Consider the following 20,134-nt stretch of genomic DNA (forward strand, 5'->3'; position numbering starts at 1 on the left):
TGGCCTGAAGGAGTGTCCAGAATCTACGATCGACCCTGCTGTCTCGTGTCACCGGGAACCACTCCTCCTGTACGCTCCACCTGAGCCTCTTGACCTTTGCCGCATTGGCCTTGGTCAAGTTCTGGAGCAGCACACCTGGCTCCAGACGCACGACAGTGTCCATGCGGAACACTGCGCGCTCGGCCGCTAGGGCCTCGGCTCGACGAGCTGCTGCTGCTGCTGCTGTGGACCTGCGAGGCTCCTGGGGCTGGTGACCTCCTCGCGTCCTCGGTCCAGTGCGACGCTCGGTCGCTGGTGAAGTGTCCTCTACGGGGGACGTCTGCCGGGTGCGGCCAGAACGTCGTAGAACTGGTGACTGAGTGTCCTGCCCCTGAGACTGCTCGGACTGCACTGTATCTGAATCTGAGTCGGACTCTACCGCTGAAGGTGACTGCTCTGACTCTGCTGCTGCTGCTGCGGCTTTGGTGGCCCTGGCTCCTCTGACTCGGCCCATCCCTCTGCCTCTGCCTCTGCCCCTGGCTGGCGTGTCCCGGATAGCAAACGGACGAGCACGGCCTGATGCCTGCTCCTCGGCGGCCTTAGCCACCATCTCGGCCCTCTCGGCCTCTCTCGCTGCGCGAGTCCGCTTGCCAGCGGGCTCCTCAACCACTATCTCCTTACGCTTTCTCTTGTCACGACCCATCTCGACAAACAACAGAAAGCGGTGCGGTGGCGGTTTTGCGCGGGTGGCACAAGACGATGATGCGGTGGTGCGAGGGCAATGTACGGTCCGCAAGCGACGCAATGCGGTGCAGGTGATGCGCGGAGCAGCAGTGGTGGTGGAACGGTGATGAACGAGTGGCACGGTGGCGCAGGGTTTAGGGTTTGCGCGGGTGCAGGAGAGGATGGGGCTGCGCGTGCGCACGGGCGACAGGCGGCAGCGGCGCAGGAAGTATGCAGGCGGCTGGGGCGACGCGGCTGAGAGCGGGAGCGTACGGGCGGCGGCGCGACGGCGGCAATGCAAGGGCGCCGGCGCAACGAGCGCGGGAATGCGCGGGCGGCAGGTGACGGCGGCGGCGCGCAAGGTGTGCGTGTGCGGCGGCGGATGATGCGGACGGTGGACGGCGGCGAACGGCGGCGGCGGTGACGGGAGCGAGAGCGAAGGCAAAGGGACGAGCAAAACACGAGCGCGAGTGAGAAGTCGTGACCGGTCAAGAGAAATATGACATGTGGACCCCGCGAAACTTCTTATCGCCGGTTGAACCGACGCTTAGATTTTGAACACCGGTTGATTGCGTCGGTGTAGTTTACCAGAAACTTTGCCAGAACTGCATCTGTACGCCGGTTGAACCGATGATCTGAAAAGTGAACTCGTCGGTTGAACGATGCAAATAACAGTTGATTTTCAAGTCGGAAGCATGTTATGTTCACCGGTTGATCCAATGCTGCAAACTTTGTATACACCGGTTGAACGTCTGAAATGACTGAGCTGAGGCTGACACTTAGTAACGCCGGTTAAACCGATGGGTATAGATCCATTGAACGTCGGTTTAACCGGTGAACCCAAAAACCCTCTCTCAGCTCACTTTTCTATGCTAAGTCCAATGAACTTATAAGATTCAACTAAACTCAAGTTAATGGACTTGCATAGGCGACTTTACCCCTCAAAGTAAATAGGATAGCTTAATAACTTATATAGTTTTTCTTTTCAAAATCAAGGATAAGTCGCAAGAGAGACAAAGCACCAAATTAAAATGTATGACCCATGTCATAGGAATATTGAAGGAGGAAAGCTTCAAACTCACCATGACATTGCTCATTAGGCAATAACGCACCTAACACTTTACTCTTTTCACTTCTCATGAATTAAGATCTTGCACGTAAAACAAGTCTTATTTTCATCAAGTGATCTCCTTTGTGACCCTTACGCATGCAATGATAATGCAAACAACAACCACATGCGAAGGAAAGTTAAACATGAAGTGCACAACTATATGACAAGAAATGCACAGCGAGAATTTAAAATCTACTTGTCAAGTTTGATCCCACGGAAAGCTTCATCATGATGAGCCTTTCTACAAGCCTAGAGGAAAACAAGTGGACCACCACCTCTAGCTAAATCCTTGCTCATCACTATCTTACCATGGTTAGACAAGTGTCCTATATGTATGCATTTTTCTATATGACATGGCAACTTACATGACGTTTGCCGCATCTAACACATTTAGCTCATTTCTTAGCCTAACAAAGGTACTCTCGTCTAAAGGTTTTGTGAAAATATCCGCCAATTGCTCCTCGGATCTCACACCTTGAAGGGAAATGTCCCCCTTGGCTTCGTGATCACGCAAGAAGTGATGGCGAATATCAATGTGCTTTGTGCGAGAGTGTTGAACCGGATTCTTGGCAATTTTTACGGCACTTTCATTGTCACAAAGGAGTGGTATTCTTCCTAGTTTCACACCAAAGTCCAAAAGGGTTTGCTTCATATATAGAATTTGGGCACAACATGCACCGGCTGCTATATATTCCGCTTCCGCGGTGGACAAAGCCACGGAATTTTGCTTCTTACTCGACCAAGAAGCTAGAGAACGCCCAAGCAAGTGGCAACCCCCGGAGGTACTCTTGCGATCGACACGGCTTCCGGCAAAATCCGAATCCGAGTATCCCAAGAGATCTAAGCTAGCGCTTTTGGGGTACCACAAGCCTACGCTAGGGGTGTGCTTGAGATACCGAAGGATCCTATTCACAGCCGAAAGATGTGATTCCTTAGGGTTAGCTTGAAAATGGGCACACAAGCACACGCTAAACATTATATCGGGTCTAGATGCGGTAAGGTAAAGCAAAGACCCTATCATGTAACGATAGAGAGATTGATCAACTGGTTTACCGTCCACATCCAAGTCGAGATGCCCATTTGTAGCCATAGGAGTCTTAATTGGCTTACATTCATCCATCTTGAACTTCTTCAAGATATCTCTAGTATATTTTTCTTGATAGATGAATGTCCCTTCCTTCATTTGTTTGACTTGAAAACCAAGGAAGAAAGTCAATTCGCCAATCATGGACATCTCGAATTCCCTATACATCATGGTAGCAAACTCATGGCTTAGTAAATCATTAGTTGAGCCAAAGATAATATCGTCAACATAAATTTGACAAATGAAAAGATCCCCGTTGACGTCTTTTGTGACAAAGTGGTGTCCACCCTCCCGATCTTGAAACCTTGCATGATTAGGAAGTCACGAAGCCTCTCATACCAAGCCCTTGGAGCTTGTTTGAGTCCATAGAGTGCCTTGTGCAACCTATAAACATAGTTAGGATTCCTCGGATCTTCAAACCTGGGAGGTTGCTCAACATAAACAAGTTCGTTAATAAAGCCATTTAAGAAAGCACTTTTCACATCCATTTGATATAACTTAATATTATGATGTGAAGAGTAAGCAAGAAGAATGCGGATAGCTTCAAGTCTTGCGACCGGAGCAAAAGTTTCACCAAAATCCAAACCTTCGACTTGAGAAAACCCTTTTGCCACAAGTCTTGCTTTGTTGCGTACCACCACCCCATGTTCATCTTGCTTGTTTCGAAAGACCCACTTTGTGCCGATGATGTTCTTGTCTTTCGGAGGAGCTTCGAGGACCCATACTTCATTGCGGGTGAAATTGTTCAACTCTTCTTGCATGGCCATCACCCAATCCGAGTCCTCAAGTGCTTCCTCTATGCTAGTGGGTTCAATACAAGAAACAAACGAGTAATTTTCACAAAATGAAGCATACTTAGAGCGAGTTCTTACTCCTTTGGAAGGACTACCAATGATTTGACCATTGGATGGTCCTTGGAGATGCGACCATGCTTCACTAGCGGTATTTGCGTGGATGCTTGTTGGGGTGGATCATGAGTGACTTGTGCTTGTGGTGGAACATTTTGCTCTTCTTGTTCTTGGACTTGGGGTGTTGACGTTGACACATTTTCTTGAGGTAGTGGATCAACTTTATCTTGATCTTCATTCACTTGGGGTGCCGTGGAGGTGTTTGGCAAAGATGAGGAAGTTTCTCCCCCTTGATCATTGTCTTCATGCACCTCCTCCGGCTTGATATCCCCAATGGACATCTTCTTTAAGGCTTCTTCAATCTCTTCATCCCCTACATTTTCATAGCCAACAACCTCCTCTTGGGAGCCATTAGATTAATCAAACTCCACATCACATGTTCTTCAACTAACCCGGAGGTTTGATTGAATACTCTATATGCTTTGGAGTTTGATGCATAACCAAGAAAGAAACCTTCATCACATCTACTTTCAAACTTACCGAGCCTTTTCTTCTTATAAATGAAGCATTTGCAACCAAAGACCCGAAAGTGTGATATATTTGGTTTCCTCCCGGTGATGAGCTCATATGGAGTTTTCTTGAGGAGTCGGTGAGGATACACTCGGTTGGATGCATGACACGCCGTGTTGATTGCTTCCGCCCAAAACTTCTCGGACGTGACATAATCATCCAACATTGCTCTTGCTAGGGTGATGAGTGTCTTGTTCTTTCTTTCCACCACTCCATTTTGTTGAGGCGTGTAGGTGGCGGAAAACTCATGTTTGACTCCTTCTTCATCGCACCATTCTTCAATCTTCATATTTTTGAACTCGGTGCCGTTGTCACTCCGAATCTTCACGATTGGGGAATTATATTCCCTTTGAGCTTTTCTTGCAAATGACTTGAAGATTTCCGGAGTTTCACCCTTATCGCCTAGAAACATGACCCAAGTGTAACGTGAAAAATCATCAACAATTACTAGGCAATAGAGGTTACCACCAATGCTCTTGTATGAAGTTGGACCAAAGAGATCCATGTGTAGTAGTTCGAGCGGCTTGTAGGTAGACAACATCGTCTTGATAGGATGATGAGTTGCAACTTGCTTCCCGGCTTGACATGCTTTGCATAGCTTGTTCTTGTCAAAAGTAACGTCCTTTATGCCGGTGATCATCCCTCTCTTGTGGGCTTTCTTAAGGTTGCTCATGCCAATATGAGCAATTCTTCTATGCCAAAGCCACCCAAGAGACGACTTGGTGAAGAGGCAAGTCATGGTGCTTGTTTGCTTTGTAGAGAAATCCACCAAATAGATATTGCCATGCCTAAACCCCGTGAATACCAATGACTTGTCTTTTTCATGAGTCACTACAACACCATTCTTGTCAAAGGCACACGTTAGTCCAAGGTCACATAATTATGCAATAGAGATGAGATTAAAACTAAGTGCTTCTACAAACAAAACATTTGAGATGGATAAATCTTTTGAAATTGCAATTCTACCCAAACCTAAGACTTTCCCCTTTGAGTTATCACCATAGGTGACATGTTCATGATCGCCGGGGTCTTCAAGTGAGCTGAACATGCTATCATTGCCGGTCATGTGTTGAGAGCAACCGCTATCAAGTACCCAATGTTTTCCACCGGCTTTGTAGTTCACCTACACACATGAGAATTCATTTTTGAGTTTTAGGAACCCAAACAAGCTTTGGGCCTTGCACATATGTGACAAGAGCTCTTGGGACCCAAAGTTGCTTGGGGAGCTTCTTCTACGACTCCTTAGCAATTTTGCCAATGAACTTGGCCTTCACCTTGCCCTTCACTTTACTCAAGAGAAAATGATTATTTCGTAATATTGATGAGTAATTCTTGGGTAATTTAGGAAGAGGACGTGATGGTAAAGTGCACTCCCTAGTGTGGTGCCCGGTGACTTGGCAATGTTGGCAATATGAGCCAACTTCCTTGATGAAGCTTGTCTTGATCTCCGGAGAAGGAGTTGTAGCCATGTTTGGCTCCGGAAATGAATCAAGACCTCTCTTACCATAGTCACGGGCATTGTTGAAGAGAATCTCCTTGTGGATGTATTCTCCCCTTGAGAGTTTCTCCACACTACTCCTGAGTCTTGCCACTTGATCCATCAATTCCTTTTCCCTAGAAGAAGCAAGCTTGGCCACAACATTAGTGGCATATGCATCAATGAGTAGGTCATCACATTAAGTAGAAGCATTGACCTTTTCATGAACAACTTTCTCAAGAGTTGGGTCAATTACTTCATAAGCAAATTCAAGTTCTTGATACTTGTGAGCCAACTCTCTATGCTCTTGTTTGAGCTTTTTGTGGCTCTCTTCAACTTGCTTAGCAAGTACAAGTGACTCATTGTGCTTTTTGAGCAAGTCATTATACTTACTAAGTAAGTCGGAGTGGGCAAGCTCTAACTTGGCATGAGTGCTCTCAAGAATTTTAACTTTGCCCTTTTCCCTCTTGATGACGGATGTATACTCATTGATGAGGTTAGTAAATTTATTTGGATCAAACTCTTCATCACTATCATCTTCACTATCTACCTCACATACCTTGGTGTTATCTTTTGCCATGAGGCACATAGGAGGCGGAGGTAAAGATGGTTCTTCATTGGTGAGGGCGATGGTGACAATGTCTTCTTCATCACTTGAGTCTTCGCTTGATGAGACATCGGTCACCCACTCTTGTTTCTCCACCAAGAAACTTTTCTTGGTGTGCCCTTTCTTCTTTGGGAAGAGCTTGGTTTTCTTGTCATGGGTCTTCTTCTTCCCAAATCTCTTGTTTTTGTTCTTCCTCTCCTCTTCTTCATCATCGCTTGAATCATGGCGATGCTTACTCTTGTTGTCCTTGCTTCTTTTGTCCGGCTTGGGGCAATTTGGACGGATGTGTCCTTTTTCGCCACAATTGTAGCAAATCTTGTTCTTGACATCCATTGGCTGGAACATTCCCTTCTTGGAGTCAAAATTGAAGCCCTTCTTATTGATCTTCTCATTCAATCGTGTGAACTTTCTCATCATGAGAGCAAGTTCTCCATCATCTTCAACATCGGATGAGCTCTCATGATGATCATCTTCTTCATTGCTTGAGCTTGAGTCTTGTTTGACCATCTTGAGCTTGCGGGATTTGTTTGTCTTGGTCTTTAGAGCAATTGACTTGCTTGATGTTGGCTCTTCGGTCATACCAAGAATGCTCATTTCATGAGCGCGAATTTCGCCCACAAGTTCTCCTACTTCCATTGTGGCGAGATCCTCCTTTTGAAGCATAGCATTGATAATGTTATACTTGGGCTTCGGAAGGAGCATGAGAATCTTGCGATTGATGGATGCACTGTCAATTTTGGATATTTCAAGTGCATTAATGTCCTTGACAATGATATTCAAGCGAGAATACATATCATTGCAGTTTTCATGAGCTAGCATTTTGAAGGAATCATACTTAGCTCTAAACAAGTGATATTTTTGCTCACGAACTTTGGTGGACCTCTTCGCAAATAAAAAATTCGCGAAGAGCCTCTCGGGGAACGTCCCCATCGGGCGGTACCCATTTTTCAAAAAATTCGCAAATGAAAAGCAAAAAAAATTCGCAAATAAAAAAATTAGGAAAAGGGGTGCAGGCGGCCCCACGCCTCCCGCCCAATCAGCCGGCGGGAGGTACCCATTTTTCAAAATTTTTCCCACCGGCACCCCTTTTCCTAATTTTTTATCCTTTTTTTAAAAAAACTCTGTCATTACCTACTCCACTCCTCTATCTTTGGCGGCCCAGATGGGTACTTGGGTTTGTTGCCCGTGCTCAACTGGGCCTGGACCACTAGATCCGCACACCGCACTTTTCCTTCCTTGCAAACCGGGCCGGCCTCAAATCAAAGCGAAACAAAAATGTGCGCGCCTGAATTTCAGATAGCAGGCACGGTCTTTCGAAGAAAAAAAAGAAAAAAAACAAAGGCACGGTATCGCCTGGTCGTGATCCCCACAGCACAGCTCCTGAATTAAAGAAAAGAACCGGCATTCCCTCCGGTCTCCACGGCCCGCCCGCGCCCCACCCCCATCTCGTCTCGTCTCCTACCTCGAGCCGAAATGGAATGCCGAGAGGGCACAGCACAGTACAGCATAAGGAGGAGCAAACCAGGAACAGAGAAAGCAAAAGCGAAAGGCCAAAGCCAAAGACACCAAAAGGGAAAGGTGGCATGCGGGAATAACGCCCCCCCGCCCCCCGTGAAGCAAAGGAAGAAAAGGCGGGAACCACACCACCTGCGCTGCCGCCGCGCCGGCCAGCTTCTCCCCGGAATCAGCAGCAGCTTTTGTATTCTCGCTTGTCTTCCTGCCGCACTCCCCAACTGTCACTGAGGCCTCGCGGCGGGTACTTCATGGCCTCTTCCTCATCCTCGCCATCCAACCCGGCGTCGCCGCAGCCGCCGCCTCTGCTGCTGACGCCGCCGGAGCCCGCGCCTCCACCTCCTCCGCCGCCGCCGGAGGCCAGGCCCAGGCCGAGGGCCACCGTCGCCGACGGCGTCCGCGGCCTGGTCAGGTCCGGCGAGACGCTCATCCGCGCCGTGTTCCGGGGCAGCTCCGCCCACCCGCGCCATCATCTGCAGCAGCACCACCTTCACCAACAACAGCCGCAGCATCACAGCCCTGTATGCTCCCCCACCGCGCTCTTTCTTGAGAATTTCATGATCCGTGAAACCGAGTCCGGGTGATTATTAGTGATTGGCATTGATGTTCATGACTTCATGCTGCCGACTAATTGCTTCGAATGTCTGGCGTTTTGACACGCATGATTTTTTTTTCGTCCCCAGTGGCCAATTCCTGATCAGGAGCTGAACTTGAAATCTGCATTGACAATTTGACATGGTTCATATTCCTGCACCTATTCATAGTTAGTGTTACTGTTTCTGTATGGTTTCGCATTGCAGAAGCAAAATAGCTCCTTCTCTGTTCACTATTGCAACGGTTTCTAACTTTCTGTTACAAAATTTCCATAACAGCAGGCGAGTTTATACCATTTTATCAAGCTATTATTGCTCCAGAGAGAAATGAAAAACTGCAAGTTACATGTCTAGCTCTACATAGTCATCATGCTTTCACTCTCCATACAGACAATATCAAATTCTGAAGTTATATCTAGCTTTGAACATTGGTTTGTTTGCAATTTTCTCTTGATGGTTGAAGAAAGCAATATAATTTTATAGCTTTGTTTAAGACCCTATGTATATTTGGCTTTAAATCAGATGAACAATATATCAACGGTTGCAATACATCTGTTGAGAGAATTGGAACCATGTATAAGTGATTGTTTTTTTTAAAAAAATGGAAAAATGATCGTTTCTTGAATAATTAACACTCAAAAAACATCATCAGTTAGTCTGATTGATCATACCTTCCTCTGTGATCTGTACAATTAATTCAGAATTGTCTCACTAATATTCATGACCGCAGGCTGATATCATGAAGCGCTTGCAACGTGAAACATTCTCTGATGTCATGAAGTTCATGGAGAAACACGATCAGATAGAACACATCCTTTCCTTATATAAAAGTGGCAAGGGGTTCGAGTTCCTACATCTCCCTATCCAGGTGAAAATAGCACTTGATGCGGTTGGGGCACTGTTTCTTGTTGATGGTAATGAATTCGAACAAGCGAAAGCAACCCTTGACAAGGCCGGGAAAAGGACGGGCCTCAGCTCAAGGTTCATCTTTGAGTCGAAGACCAGGGGCAACGACACCATTGCTGCAGAGCTCTCAACCAGGCTCGGAGCAGGTGCTCATCTTGGGGAGGAAATCGGGAGGCCTGTAGAGCTGACTAGACTGCAGTACAACGCCCGGATCAACAAATGGCTGTCAATGATCCTAGTCCCATTTGGAGCCCAATGCAACAACTTCTTGCATAGTTCAAGCATGATTCAGGTAACGTGTCCTGACTTTCTGCTGGAAGCATTGGTTTCATCATTGGACAAACAATGACCGTGTAACTTAACTGACAAAATCATGTAATTGTTTTCAGAATCTGCGGACCCAAGCCTCTTTCGACGGGCCACCATCATTTTTAGAACATCACAACTGTGCTGCTGGTTTGAGAATCGAAGGATCCAAATATACTGCCTCCTTTGCCGAGCTAATCTTTGGTTCAGGAGGACTAGACAGTGGCGGTGGAGGGACTAACCGCATGACAACATTTGGGCAAGTGTCCTACAGACCAGCCAATGATGTCAAGCTCAATCTGTCAGGGCTTTGGCAGCTCCACTCGTTGTCGCCCCGGTTCAACAATCTTGGAATCCTTGCTATTCCACTAGGCAGCCTGAAACCAGAAAAAGCCACAGCAGCTGATACGGAAGAACAGACAGAATTGAGTGTGAAGTTCCACCGTCATGCTGGTGCCAATTTACACACCGTGGAATCAACGGTTGCGGTGCACGGTGCCTCTCCTGCACAGCACCTAGCGCAGTCGATCGCGCTGATGGTGGACTGTGAACTCTATGAAACTCTCAAGGCAGAAGCCTGGTTTCAGATGGAGAGGTCCAACAGTGGATCGGTGCGCTGGGGTTTCTCATTGTCCGACATCCCGGAGAACGAACTTGGGTGGGGTGTGAGGGTGGGTGGCACGGCTGAAGGAAGAAAACATCACCTGCAGCAACTGGACCTGGAAGGGTACCTCAACTTCAACCTTGGCAAGGGGGCGAGACTGCAGCCAGGACTTGTGTATGCCAAAATGGGTGAGAAGATGGCGCCAGCGCTGCTTCTGCGGTCGTCATGGTTCATGTGATCTTCATCTCGCAGCATTGTTGTTTCTGGGTTTGAGAGCTGTCTTCTGCTCCGTCTTCTTCATCCTGTTTTATCACTTGTTAACTGCTGAAACATGGTTGCAGCTAATAACCATTTTGACTGATAGCCTTGAATTATATTGAAATTTAGCGATCGTATGCAGCTGGCTCGTGTAACTGCATTTCTTTTGTGTCATTTTTGTCCAAGGATGATTTTGCTTGTTCTACTACATGGCAAAGAAATCATGATGCTTTCTACAGCTTTCACTAATTTTCTATATATTGTGTGATCCTTAACATTGAAGAATCAAGGTGGGCGGCGGTCAGGATAGGACCGTAGCAACGGCTGAATGGCCATTCAGCCGCCAACTCAACCCAGTCATTGTCACAGGCTCACATGATGCTATACACATTTTTCATGTAAACAGATCCCCTAAACTGTCAGCTGAACATGAGGCTAGGCCTACAGCGTACCAAACATTCAACTGACCACAATGTGCAAGAAGCAGCCAGCAAGCTACCACGAAATAAAGGATTTAACTAAGCAGGATTTACAATTACTAGTAACACCTTAAAGTGAGGACAACGTGCAAGAAGCATGCCAGTTTCTGCTGATATGAACCAGTCAAAAGAACCATCCACGAAGCACAATTCACACCAAAACTTGCTTCTGGTAACCACCCCCAGAACATTGGAACCAAGGCAAGCAACAGGACATGCAGTTCAATCCTCGAATGCCCAGGCGTTCTCCCTCCTGACCTCGGCCTCCTGCTCGGGCGTGTAGTCATTCTCGATGTCCAACGCGACGCGGACCTCCTCGGGCGCCTTGCCCCTCATCTTGTCGGCCACGGCCGTGCAGCCCAGGTCGAGCAGGTCCTCGATGCCCAGGTAGTTGGCAGCCTGCAGCGCAAACCCGCACAACCAAAGCCATTGTAAATTGCACAGGATTCAGATAAATTGTAAATTGACAGATAAAAAAAAGCATCGATCGGTGCGGTTACTCACGAGGATGACGGCGAAGAGGGCGGAGTTGTCGGGGAGGTCGGCGATGAACTTCTCGTCCCACGCCTCGAGGCCGTGCGGGTCGGGTCCGGGGTCGGTGACGGGCCTGATGGCGTGGGCGGTGGGCCTGAAGTCGATGGAGAACGGCGGGAACGGGTCGCGGAGCCTCGCCGCGGAGGCCTCCGGGTCGTAGTGCGGCGCGTGCCGCTCGCAGTACGCCGCCACCAGGCGGAGGACGCCGGCGTGGACGCCCGCGACGGGGACGCGGCCCTCCGCGCAGTCGTCCATCATGTGGAGGATCGTCGTCGACATCCGCGCCGCGGAGCGCGTGAGGCGCACCTCCGCGCCGCAGTCCGCCACCAGGACGAGGTCGTCGCCGGCCTCGGCGCCTCCCGCCGCCTGCGCCTCCTGCTCCGTCGTCTCCCCGGCGGCGGCGGCGGCGGCGGGGTCCCCTTCCGGGGGCATGGGGCGCTTGCCCTCGCGCTTGTCGGCGGCGGCGGCCGGGGGAGCCATGGATTGGGGGCGCGGGTTTCTGTTTCTCGGCGTGGGGATTTGGGGGTTTCGTGTTCCGTCACGGCGAATTTCGGGGAGGAAGAGTAACCGTTGGGGTTTATGGGCGGCGTGGTTCGAGAGCCTCTGTTCGGTACGGTCCGGTCCCGACTCGGCCTCGGCCGGTCGGGTTTCGGGTGTGGTGGCCTGGTGGGCTTCGCCGGCGGTTCGAGCCGGTACCGGTACCGGTTCCAGTAGAGCCGGTGGTGTGTATAAGGGCACCCGCACTGTGGTGCCAAAATGATGCCCAGTTTTTCTCTCTTATTAGAGCATCATTTTTCCTGCTGCAGCAACCAATGCATAATTACAAAATACAAGCACCGAGGTAAGTACTATCAGCAATGCCTACTCTATCCGGTCAATAAAATAATATTATCCAATTACATGGTCATTAGATTCAATCGTCAACGGTCACTATGGCTGACCGTAAAACCACAGCATATATACACTCATTGCCACCTCCACGTACCACTACTGACCACAACCCTACTAAAAAACCAGCCATTGAGATGGATAAATCCTCTTCTGGAAGCCTTGTAAATATCCTCAACTCCTCAATCTTTAGTTCAAATCCACAAGATGCAAACGCACGATAGCAGCAGAGCCAAAATTTTTAGTCACGCTATTCTCCTATGAACTACCCACCCCTAAACATTCATCCAAGCTTCTATGGTAATTACCCACACAATATCAATCTATTTCTAGGTCCAAGCTACGAGAGCTTGTCTTTCACAGCAACAAGCTATATGAAGGCCCTTTTCCTAGCAATATTAAGCAGAATTTGCCGGGAGTTCTTGGAGGTTTTGCAGCCAATAGTCTAGATCGATAGCCTTCATTCCAAACAAAGGAGGCAGCGGTTCATGGGGTGATGAGATCAGCCCAATCACTTCATCTTCTCCAACTTCGGAACAGCCATTGCCTCCAAATCCTGTTACTGACGTAGAAAAATGGAGTGATGCCAGTGAAGATGAGGCTGAAAAGAGAGGATGACGCATAATTTGGAATCAAGAGGATGACCTACGCCTTGTAACTTCATGGTTAAAAATTTCAAATGATCCAATTTTAGGCAATGGAAAGAAGTCAGGTCGGTATTGGAAGGACATTGCAGATGAATACAATAAACATCCACGTGAAGGGCAAAAAAGAACAGCTGTACAATGCAAAGAACATTGGAACAAGACTATCCCTTATATTAACAAGTTCAATGGAGTCTACAATGATATCTGTAGCACATATTCCAATGGTCAATCTGAAGATCAACTCATGGAGAAGGTTCACGCAAAGTACAATTGCATGACATTTCAAGAATGAGGGGGTAGGGGGGGTGGGAGGGAGGTTAGGAACAGGGAGGCACGGACCACGGATGCCGCCTGTCAGCGTCACAGGAACGGGGTCCCCCAGCCCTGGATAAATTAAGAATAAATGGGCTAAAAGGTTATCCTCGCCAATTAACAGTAATGGGCCAAATTGAGGCGTCTCCTAGATGATCCGAGACCGTGGGAAGCCAAATGCCTCCCTGGGATGGGGCGGTTCCTTCGTGGAGAAGGGACGTCTGGCGGTGCATTTAGTACACCCGCTCTACTACAACCGGGCGAGGCCCGTGGACGGCGCGTCTTTCCCGTAAAACAACATTATTATGGGGGAGGCGTGCTATCAGACGGTGCGGCGACCGGGACAGAGGGAGCCTCCCCTCTCGGATCACGTCGCGTCATCTGGCAATAGGCGGTAGGGTGGTCCCCCGCCACTCACACCTCCCGTCCCATCGGATAAAGATGAAGAGGAGCGCCTATGGCCCTGGGCAACGCATAGGAAAAACCCTGTGCGATGCACAGAGTCCGGGAGAGACCTTGGAGCATCCCGGGGTCCCTCGAGGAGAACCCCGTGTGACGATAGTCCTAGCCCACGGTACAGGACCCTGCCTAGCGGGCGGGCATCACTTGCAGGCCGGCACCCCTCATCAGGCGCCGCATTCACACTTAAGGTGGTAAGCCTCTTTCCGGAGCCCACGGGGAGGGCTATAAATAGAATAGATGGGCAATATGGAAAAGGATCGAGTCCAATTGACCCGAACTCAAATTCAGCTAAATACTACCACCGCCTCCACACTGAACATAGGGTGTTATGCTCATAGCGGTCCGAACCTGTCTAAACCACCTTGTCTCCCGATCATCACATGATCGGAATCCTACCGCGTGTTAACCCCTGGCCGAATTTCTAAACGGGGGTTCCCATAAATCCCTGCTTGCGGTACTCACTCACCAACACCGCCGCCCGCAACCGGCATGCCTGGTGATGTTGCTATCTGCCGAAGCCCAAATGATGTGACTCCATCCGATTCCCTCCGGATCCATGAGCATACGTGCTTGCTAAGCTCAGATCTACGAGAGGGGGATCGATTTTGTGAGACATTTGGACGTCAGGAGATCGATTTGGGAGTTCTCTCTTAGGGTTCTTCAGGGAAGGAAAAGTAGGACGCGGGGAAATGTTTCTCGCGCGAATGAAGCGGTGGCGGAAGAGGTGGTTGCGTCGAGTTCTTTTTTTTTTATTTCAACACTGGCCCCAAGGCCCTTTCGGCATTGGCGCTGCACGCTGTGGCAGACAATGTATTGAAGCCTCGTCAGTGAAATGACGTTCCAAGCCTCAGCTACACTACGGGGTGCTCTAACACTGTAACAGCATAATGCATCCTGTACAAATGCATGGCATTTCATTCTAAATCGATCTGCAAATGATGGATCAGTGTTGATGTTTGGCCCCTTTGATAGGATTCTCAGGGTGCAAAAATTCCAGGTGCCAACATGCCAGGAGCTTAGTCTTGAGGAGGCAAGGAAGATTGAGTTCTTTCATGTTTCAGTAAAGCTTTGGCAGCCAGTTCTGTCTCATTTTTTTTCTTCTATAAGATTGTTAGATGATTATTTCTTTTTTCAGACGTGTGTTAGCACAGATAAAACAGAGAACATCACTTCACAATAGCTTGCAACTGCAACTAGAACTTAAAGCCTCAGATCCTGCATATTTCAGTTCCCCTTATTTCCATATCATAAAAGAAGATACAAGGAGGGGTCAGACACGCTTTTGGATGTGTATGCATGATTGATTGCAGCCTAAAGTAAAACCATGGATTCCTTTCGTAAACAGCAATTAACGATCTGAATGTATGCACACACATCAGTATCTCATACACTGCTTTTGGTTCCTGTGGGGCGGCATGCATCTTTGTGATGACTGACTGCAAGTACTGACTAATGCTGATGATGCACACTGAGCCACACCCCGATCTTGCTTATTTGCAGAGGTGTTTTATTGCTCGCTTCCATGTTGTCACTGTACAGAAACACGGTTCCTGATCCCGCGCCTCAGTCGCTCCTGGCTTGGCCGCCGGCGGGCTGGTTCTTGGCGAAGGCGACGAGCCAGAAGAGCACGACGGCGAGCACGACGTTCAGGACCACCTGCCGGTGCCTGCTGAGGCCCCTGGCGAGCCGCAGCACCGGGTGCTGCTCCTCCCGCCGCGTGGTGGCGCGGTCGATGTTCCAGCCGCCGTCGCCGCCGCCGATCTCGGCTTCTCCTTGCAGCGGGTCCTCGTACATCTCCGCCTCCGGATGGAGCTCGCCGCTCCCACCAGCGCCACCGGGGCGCGGCACCTGGACGTAGAGCATGCCCTTGTCGAGCTGGACCTTGATCTCCGCCGCGTCGCAGGCGGCGGGGAGGTCGAACCGCTTGGTGAAGTGGCACCACTGCCGGCCGCCCCCATCGACGGCGCGCTCGCCGCTGACCTTGAGGCTCCCCGACGGCTCCACCTGCACCTTCAGGTGGTCCTTGCCGAACCCTGCATCGACGACCACGACCGACATGGATGCCGCCGTCCATCAGCTGACATCCCTCCTAGTAAAAAGAAATACTACCCAATCGACAGCGATTGCCGCTCGCACCTGTGACGTCGACGACGAGCGTGTCGAACTCGGGCCCGCGCACCCATTCGCTGTGCGGGTCGATCTCGGCGAGCACGCGAGGCCGGCGCGCCGCCACTTCCATTTCCTCCTCTGCTTGCTCGATCTCGCTGTGCTGGCTCGTCGCCGGAATGAGGGACGAACCGTGCACAGAGGCAAGGTTATATAGACGGGGGTCGCATTGGGGTGGTAAAAAAATTGGGGCGTGAGATGTAAGGCACGCCTGCCTAGCTAGATCACCCAGCCTACAGGGGAAGAAGATGAAGGAAAGCAAAGGATAGCTGACCCGGGCAGCATGCTCGTCGATGGGGCCTGCTGCTGGGTTATAGCCATAGGGGGTCTCACATGCATCGCTTCTGTCTAGTGCACTCGGATTTTGCTTCACCTGGACGCTGATGCGTTGATGCATATTCATGTCTTTCGTGAAATAAATTTCAGTTTTCTATCACCTAGAAAGGAAAGTTTGCGGTAGGGGGCAAGAGATTCTAGGAAGATGATGGTAAAAATCAAAAGAGGGCCTGATGTTGGCCCAACCATGAACAGGAATATCCTGAAATCCAATGAAGCCCAAAAATTTCTTACATATGTATTTGTTCAGAAAGTAGGACATACTTACTACCAATTAGCAGTGGATAATATGCTAAGAAATTTAGATAGAAAACCCCAATACAGATTTGTTGAACAGCAGTTAGTTGCCTCGCAATTTGGTGAATTCAGTCGATATTTACCTCAGGACTCAGGGTTGCAACTCATGTTCCGGTCATGGGTGACATTGCCCTCTCTAACGGCACATCATGACCACAAAGGTAAGAAGTGGGGTCCACCGGTTAATCTTAAGTTCACCAATGCCCGTACTCTGCTTGGGAGATGGAGAGGGGGCAATGTTGGTCATGATGGTGGCCATGCGCAATGACAGCCATCAAACCACGTGTGTTTATAAGGCTAATCACAATGGAGGTTTTATAGCGAGTTTTATGGCATTAATTACCATAATACATTAGCATTTTTGATGATGTGGCACTGATTTAACGAGAGAAGAGAAGGAACCAGTTTCATCCCATGAAACTCTGCTAACTCGTTTCCAAGACGTTGGAAATGGTGTGAAACGACCACTGTAACCGCCGTTGTTTCATGGGGATCCCATGCACCAATAGATCAACTAGCATTTAATTACGCTGGTTAGTTTTGAAAATAGTGAAATGAAACTCTCCATTGAGGCATAGTGTTTCATTCATTCCCTAAGCTGTTGTAGCATTCTTGGAAACAGGGATACGAACCCCCCATTGTGATTAGCCTAAGGCTAATCATAATGGAGGTTTCATGGCGAGTTTCATAGCATTAATTACCATGACATATTAGCATTTTTGATGACATGGCACTGATTTAATGAGGGAAGAGAAGGAACCAGTTTCATCCCCACGACACTCTGCTAACTCGTTTCCAAGATGTTGGAAATGACGTGAAACGACCACTGTGACCGTCGTTGTTCATGGGGATCCCATGACACACTAGATCAACTAGCATTTAATTACACTGGTTAGCCTTGAAAACAGTGAAATAAAACTCTCCATTAGGCTAATCACAATGGGGGTTTCATATCCTTGTTTCCAAGAATGTCACATTAGCTTGGGGGATAAATGAAACATTGTGCCTCAATGGAGAGTTTCATTTCACTGTTTTCAAGGCTAACAAGTGTAATTAAATGCTAGTTGATCTAGTGGGGGTTTCATAAATAAGAGTTTCCAAGGCTAACTCTTCATTAGGCTAATCACAATGGGGGGTTTTATATCCCTGTTTCCAAGAATGCCACATCAGCTTGGGGGATAAATGAAACACTATGCCTTAATGGAGAGTTTCATTTCACTATTTCCAAAGCTAACCAGTGTAATTAAATGCTAGTTGATCTAGGGTGGCACGGGATTCCCCATGAAACAACGACGGTCACAGTGGTCGTTTCACTCCATTTCCAACATCTTAGAAACGAGTTAGCAGAGTGTCGTGAGGATGAAACTGGTTCCTTCTCTTCCCTTATTAAATCAGTGTCATATCATCAAAAATGCTGATATGTCATGGTAATTAATGCCATGAAACTCGCTATAAAATCTCCATTGTGATTAGCCTAAGCACCCGCAATGCAGTGAAAAGGCAAGGCTTCATTTTTCTTTCTCGTGATGAAGCATCGATTTCAACACGGTGTTTACTGATGCTTAGTTGAAAAATGCTAGCATCACAACTTGTACATGCATCGATGCCCATCCAAGAAAATGGTTCATAATAGGATGCATGACGTGTCTAGGCATCGATCAAATCTTTTGTTAAATTGTTAACTTTTGTTCATTGAGCATTCAACATCAAGTGAAATTGTTAACTTTTGTTCTTGGAACACCTGAGGATCTCAACCTTTTTACCAAGCTCATCTTGGAACACCAAAGAAATTCTTTTGTTCACTCAGCATTTCACACACATCAGTACATCAATCTGCCACACTTGTGACTGGCAGATTCATCGACACATACCCAGCAATCATATACCAGGCTTCACACTCATATTACTAGGCCGCTGGGGAGGAGCAAATACCGTGCACTGCACACAGCAAATTTCTATTTTTTAAATAAAGCACGCAACAAATTTCTCGACCCGTTCATCACGGCCAAAGGCTGTACTTGACATAGATGCCGAGGCTGATCAGGACGAGCACCACGCCGAGCACGGTGGTCGCCATCTTCCTCCTCTGGTCATACAGGAAGCCGAAGCCTTGGCGCGGCGGGGAAGCGGCCGTCACCTCCCCTGCCCCACCGGCGTCGTCATGGTCATGGCCGCCGTCTTTCGGGGAGCTCACGGGGCGCTGCCTCATTTCTTGCTTCTGCGCCGCCGCCTCGTCTTTCTTCCCCCCCTCGTCCTCTACTCCTCCCGCTCGCGCGGCACGATCACCGTCTTGCTGCTGCGCGGCGGCGTCTTTCTGGTCTTGGGCGGCGCTGGGAGCGGCCGCCGTCTTCGCCTGCGGGGACGGGTCCTGCTGATGGCCGGCGGCGCCGGTCTCGACCTGGACGGGCTCCGGCGCGATGCCGGGCATGGTGACGCGGACGACGCCGTTCTCGAACCTGGCGTGGATGGCCTTGGCGTTGCAGCCGTCGGGGACGCGGAGCTCGAGGCGGAAGCGGCTCCAGCGGTTGCCGGCGACGGGGCGCTCCCCGCGCACGAGCAGGCGCCGGTGGCTGTGCACCATCTGCACCCGGATGTGCTCCTTCTTGTACCCTGCAGCAGCCACATGCCCAGCTCAGGAGCGAGCGAGCGAGGTTAATACCAAGATCGAGCTCCATGCGTGCGTGGTGTGAGAGAGATCGACGGGCGGGGCGTGCTTGCCTGCGGCGGTGAGGTCGACGGTGAGCGTGTGCGTCGCCGGCTCCCGGACCATGCTATGCGGAGGCACGAAGTCCTCGAACACGCGGCCGTTGGAATCCATGGCGGATCAGCCGAGTGCACCGATCGACGAACGAAGGGATCGGCGAGATGAGTAGAGTAGGCGAGGTGCGGTTGATTGAGTTGAAAGCATGGAAGATTGGTGAGCAGATATATATACACACTGCATTCCTGGAGGATGATCACGAGCAGTGCCGACCGGGAGGAGGGATCGCTTGACGGAGAGGCAATTTTGCAGGTGGATTTTGGGTAAATTCCGGTGGGGGGATATGATGGCGCCGATACCTTGTCCCTTGCCCTGGACCACGTCTTCCCCAGGGCCACGTATGCCTCCCTGCGTCGATCTCCCACCGTCCACAGGGACGCCGCAGCACGATGGGCGCATGCGGTCTCCACGAACCGGAATGCTATGGTCCGACTGTTAAAATTATCTGAACTGGAAATAAATCTTTCCAAATTGTGATCATTTTGACAAATCTCGATACATGATTTTTTTTTCTGTGTAACTGCAACTTCCGACTGCGTCAGTGTCCTTTGGAGAACGTATCTCATCATGTTGGGAAAGCTCTCAGATCCCGGTAGCAAATTCAGGAACTTCCGATGCTCTTTAATTTTATTATCGTAACTTTTTTTTTTCATCGCATCCCGACAATCTTGGGG

The 20,134-nt window shown here is 49.3% G+C and overlaps 4 protein-coding genes across 4 annotated transcripts; 1 reads left to right on the top strand and 3 right to left on the bottom strand.

Moving 5' to 3' along the window:
- Positions 1-8,077: 8,077 nt before the first annotated feature.
- On the top strand, positions 8,078-10,827 carry LOC112876143. Its single transcript, XM_025940192.1, has 3 exons — positions 8,078-8,432; positions 9,235-9,702; positions 9,800-10,827. The coding sequence occupies exons 1-3, from the start codon at positions 8,163-8,165 to the stop codon at positions 10,556-10,558; spliced, it is 1,497 nt and encodes a 498-aa protein (XP_025795977.1). The 5' UTR covers positions 8,078-8,162; the 3' UTR covers positions 10,559-10,827.
- Positions 10,828-10,949: 122 nt separating this feature from the next.
- On the bottom strand, positions 10,950-12,148 carry LOC112876144 (SKP1-like protein 13). Its single transcript, XM_025940193.1, has 2 exons — positions 11,562-12,148; positions 10,950-11,456 (listed from the first exon to the last, which is right to left on the bottom strand). Exons 1-2 carry the CDS (start codon positions 12,069-12,071, stop codon positions 11,280-11,282), a joined length of 687 nt encoding a protein of 228 aa, XP_025795978.1. The 5' UTR covers positions 12,072-12,148; the 3' UTR covers positions 10,950-11,279.
- Positions 12,149-15,112: 2,964 nt separating this feature from the next.
- LOC112877572 (23.2 kDa heat shock protein-like) lies at positions 15,113-16,171 on the bottom strand. The gene is made up of 2 exons (XM_025941914.1): positions 16,037-16,171; positions 15,113-15,933 (listed from the first exon to the last, which is right to left on the bottom strand). Exons 1-2 carry the CDS (start codon positions 16,137-16,139, stop codon positions 15,464-15,466), a joined length of 573 nt encoding a protein of 190 aa, XP_025797699.1. The 5' UTR covers positions 16,140-16,171; the 3' UTR covers positions 15,113-15,463.
- A 2,328-nt stretch (positions 16,172-18,499) lies between these two features.
- On the bottom strand, positions 18,500-20,129 carry LOC112876309 (inactive protein RESTRICTED TEV MOVEMENT 2-like). Its single transcript, XM_025940391.1, has 2 exons — positions 19,418-20,129; positions 18,500-19,309 (listed from the first exon to the last, which is right to left on the bottom strand). The coding sequence occupies exons 1-2, from the start codon at positions 19,515-19,517 to the stop codon at positions 18,699-18,701; spliced, it is 711 nt and encodes a 236-aa protein (XP_025796176.1). The 5' UTR covers positions 19,518-20,129; the 3' UTR covers positions 18,500-18,698.
- Positions 20,130-20,134: the final 5 nt, after the last annotated feature.

Source organism: Panicum hallii, chromosome 9, assembly GCF_002211085.1.
Source record: "Panicum hallii strain FIL2 chromosome 9, PHallii_v3.1, whole genome shotgun sequence".
In the NCBI taxonomy this organism is placed as follows: domain Eukaryota; kingdom Viridiplantae; phylum Streptophyta; class Magnoliopsida; order Poales; family Poaceae; genus Panicum; species Panicum hallii.

Coding starts and splice junctions, on each gene's coding strand:
- LOC112876309 (XM_025940391.1), bottom strand. CDS start 19,517: ATGGATTCCAACGGCCGCGTGTTCGAGGACTTCGTGCCTCCGCATAGC. Junction 19,310..19,417: donor CGTCGACCTCACCGCCGCAG/GCAAGCACGCCC, acceptor TGGCTGCTGCAG/GGTACAAGAAGGAGCACATC.
- LOC112876143 (XM_025940192.1), top strand. CDS start 8,163: ATGGCCTCTTCCTCATCCTCGCCATCCAACCCGGCGTCGCCGCAGCCG. Junction 8,433..9,234: donor AGCCGCAGCATCACAGCCCT/GTATGCTCCCCC, acceptor TCATGACCGCAG/GCTGATATCATGAAGCGCTT. Junction 9,703..9,799: donor ATAGTTCAAGCATGATTCAG/GTAACGTGTCCT, acceptor AATTGTTTTCAG/AATCTGCGGACCCAAGCCTC.
- LOC112876144 (XM_025940193.1), bottom strand. CDS start 12,071: ATGGCTCCCCCGGCCGCCGCCGCCGACAAGCGCGAGGGCAAGCGCCCC. Junction 11,457..11,561: donor CCCTCTTCGCCGTCATCCTC/GTGAGTAACCGC, acceptor TTTGCGCTGCAG/GCTGCCAACTACCTGGGCAT.
- LOC112877572 (XM_025941914.1), bottom strand. CDS start 16,139: ATGGAAGTGGCGGCGCGCCGGCCTCGCGTGCTCGCCGAGATCGACCCG. Junction 15,934..16,036: donor GCTCGTCGTCGACGTCACAG/GTGCGAGCGGCA, acceptor TCGTCGATGCAG/GGTTCGGCAAGGACCACCTG.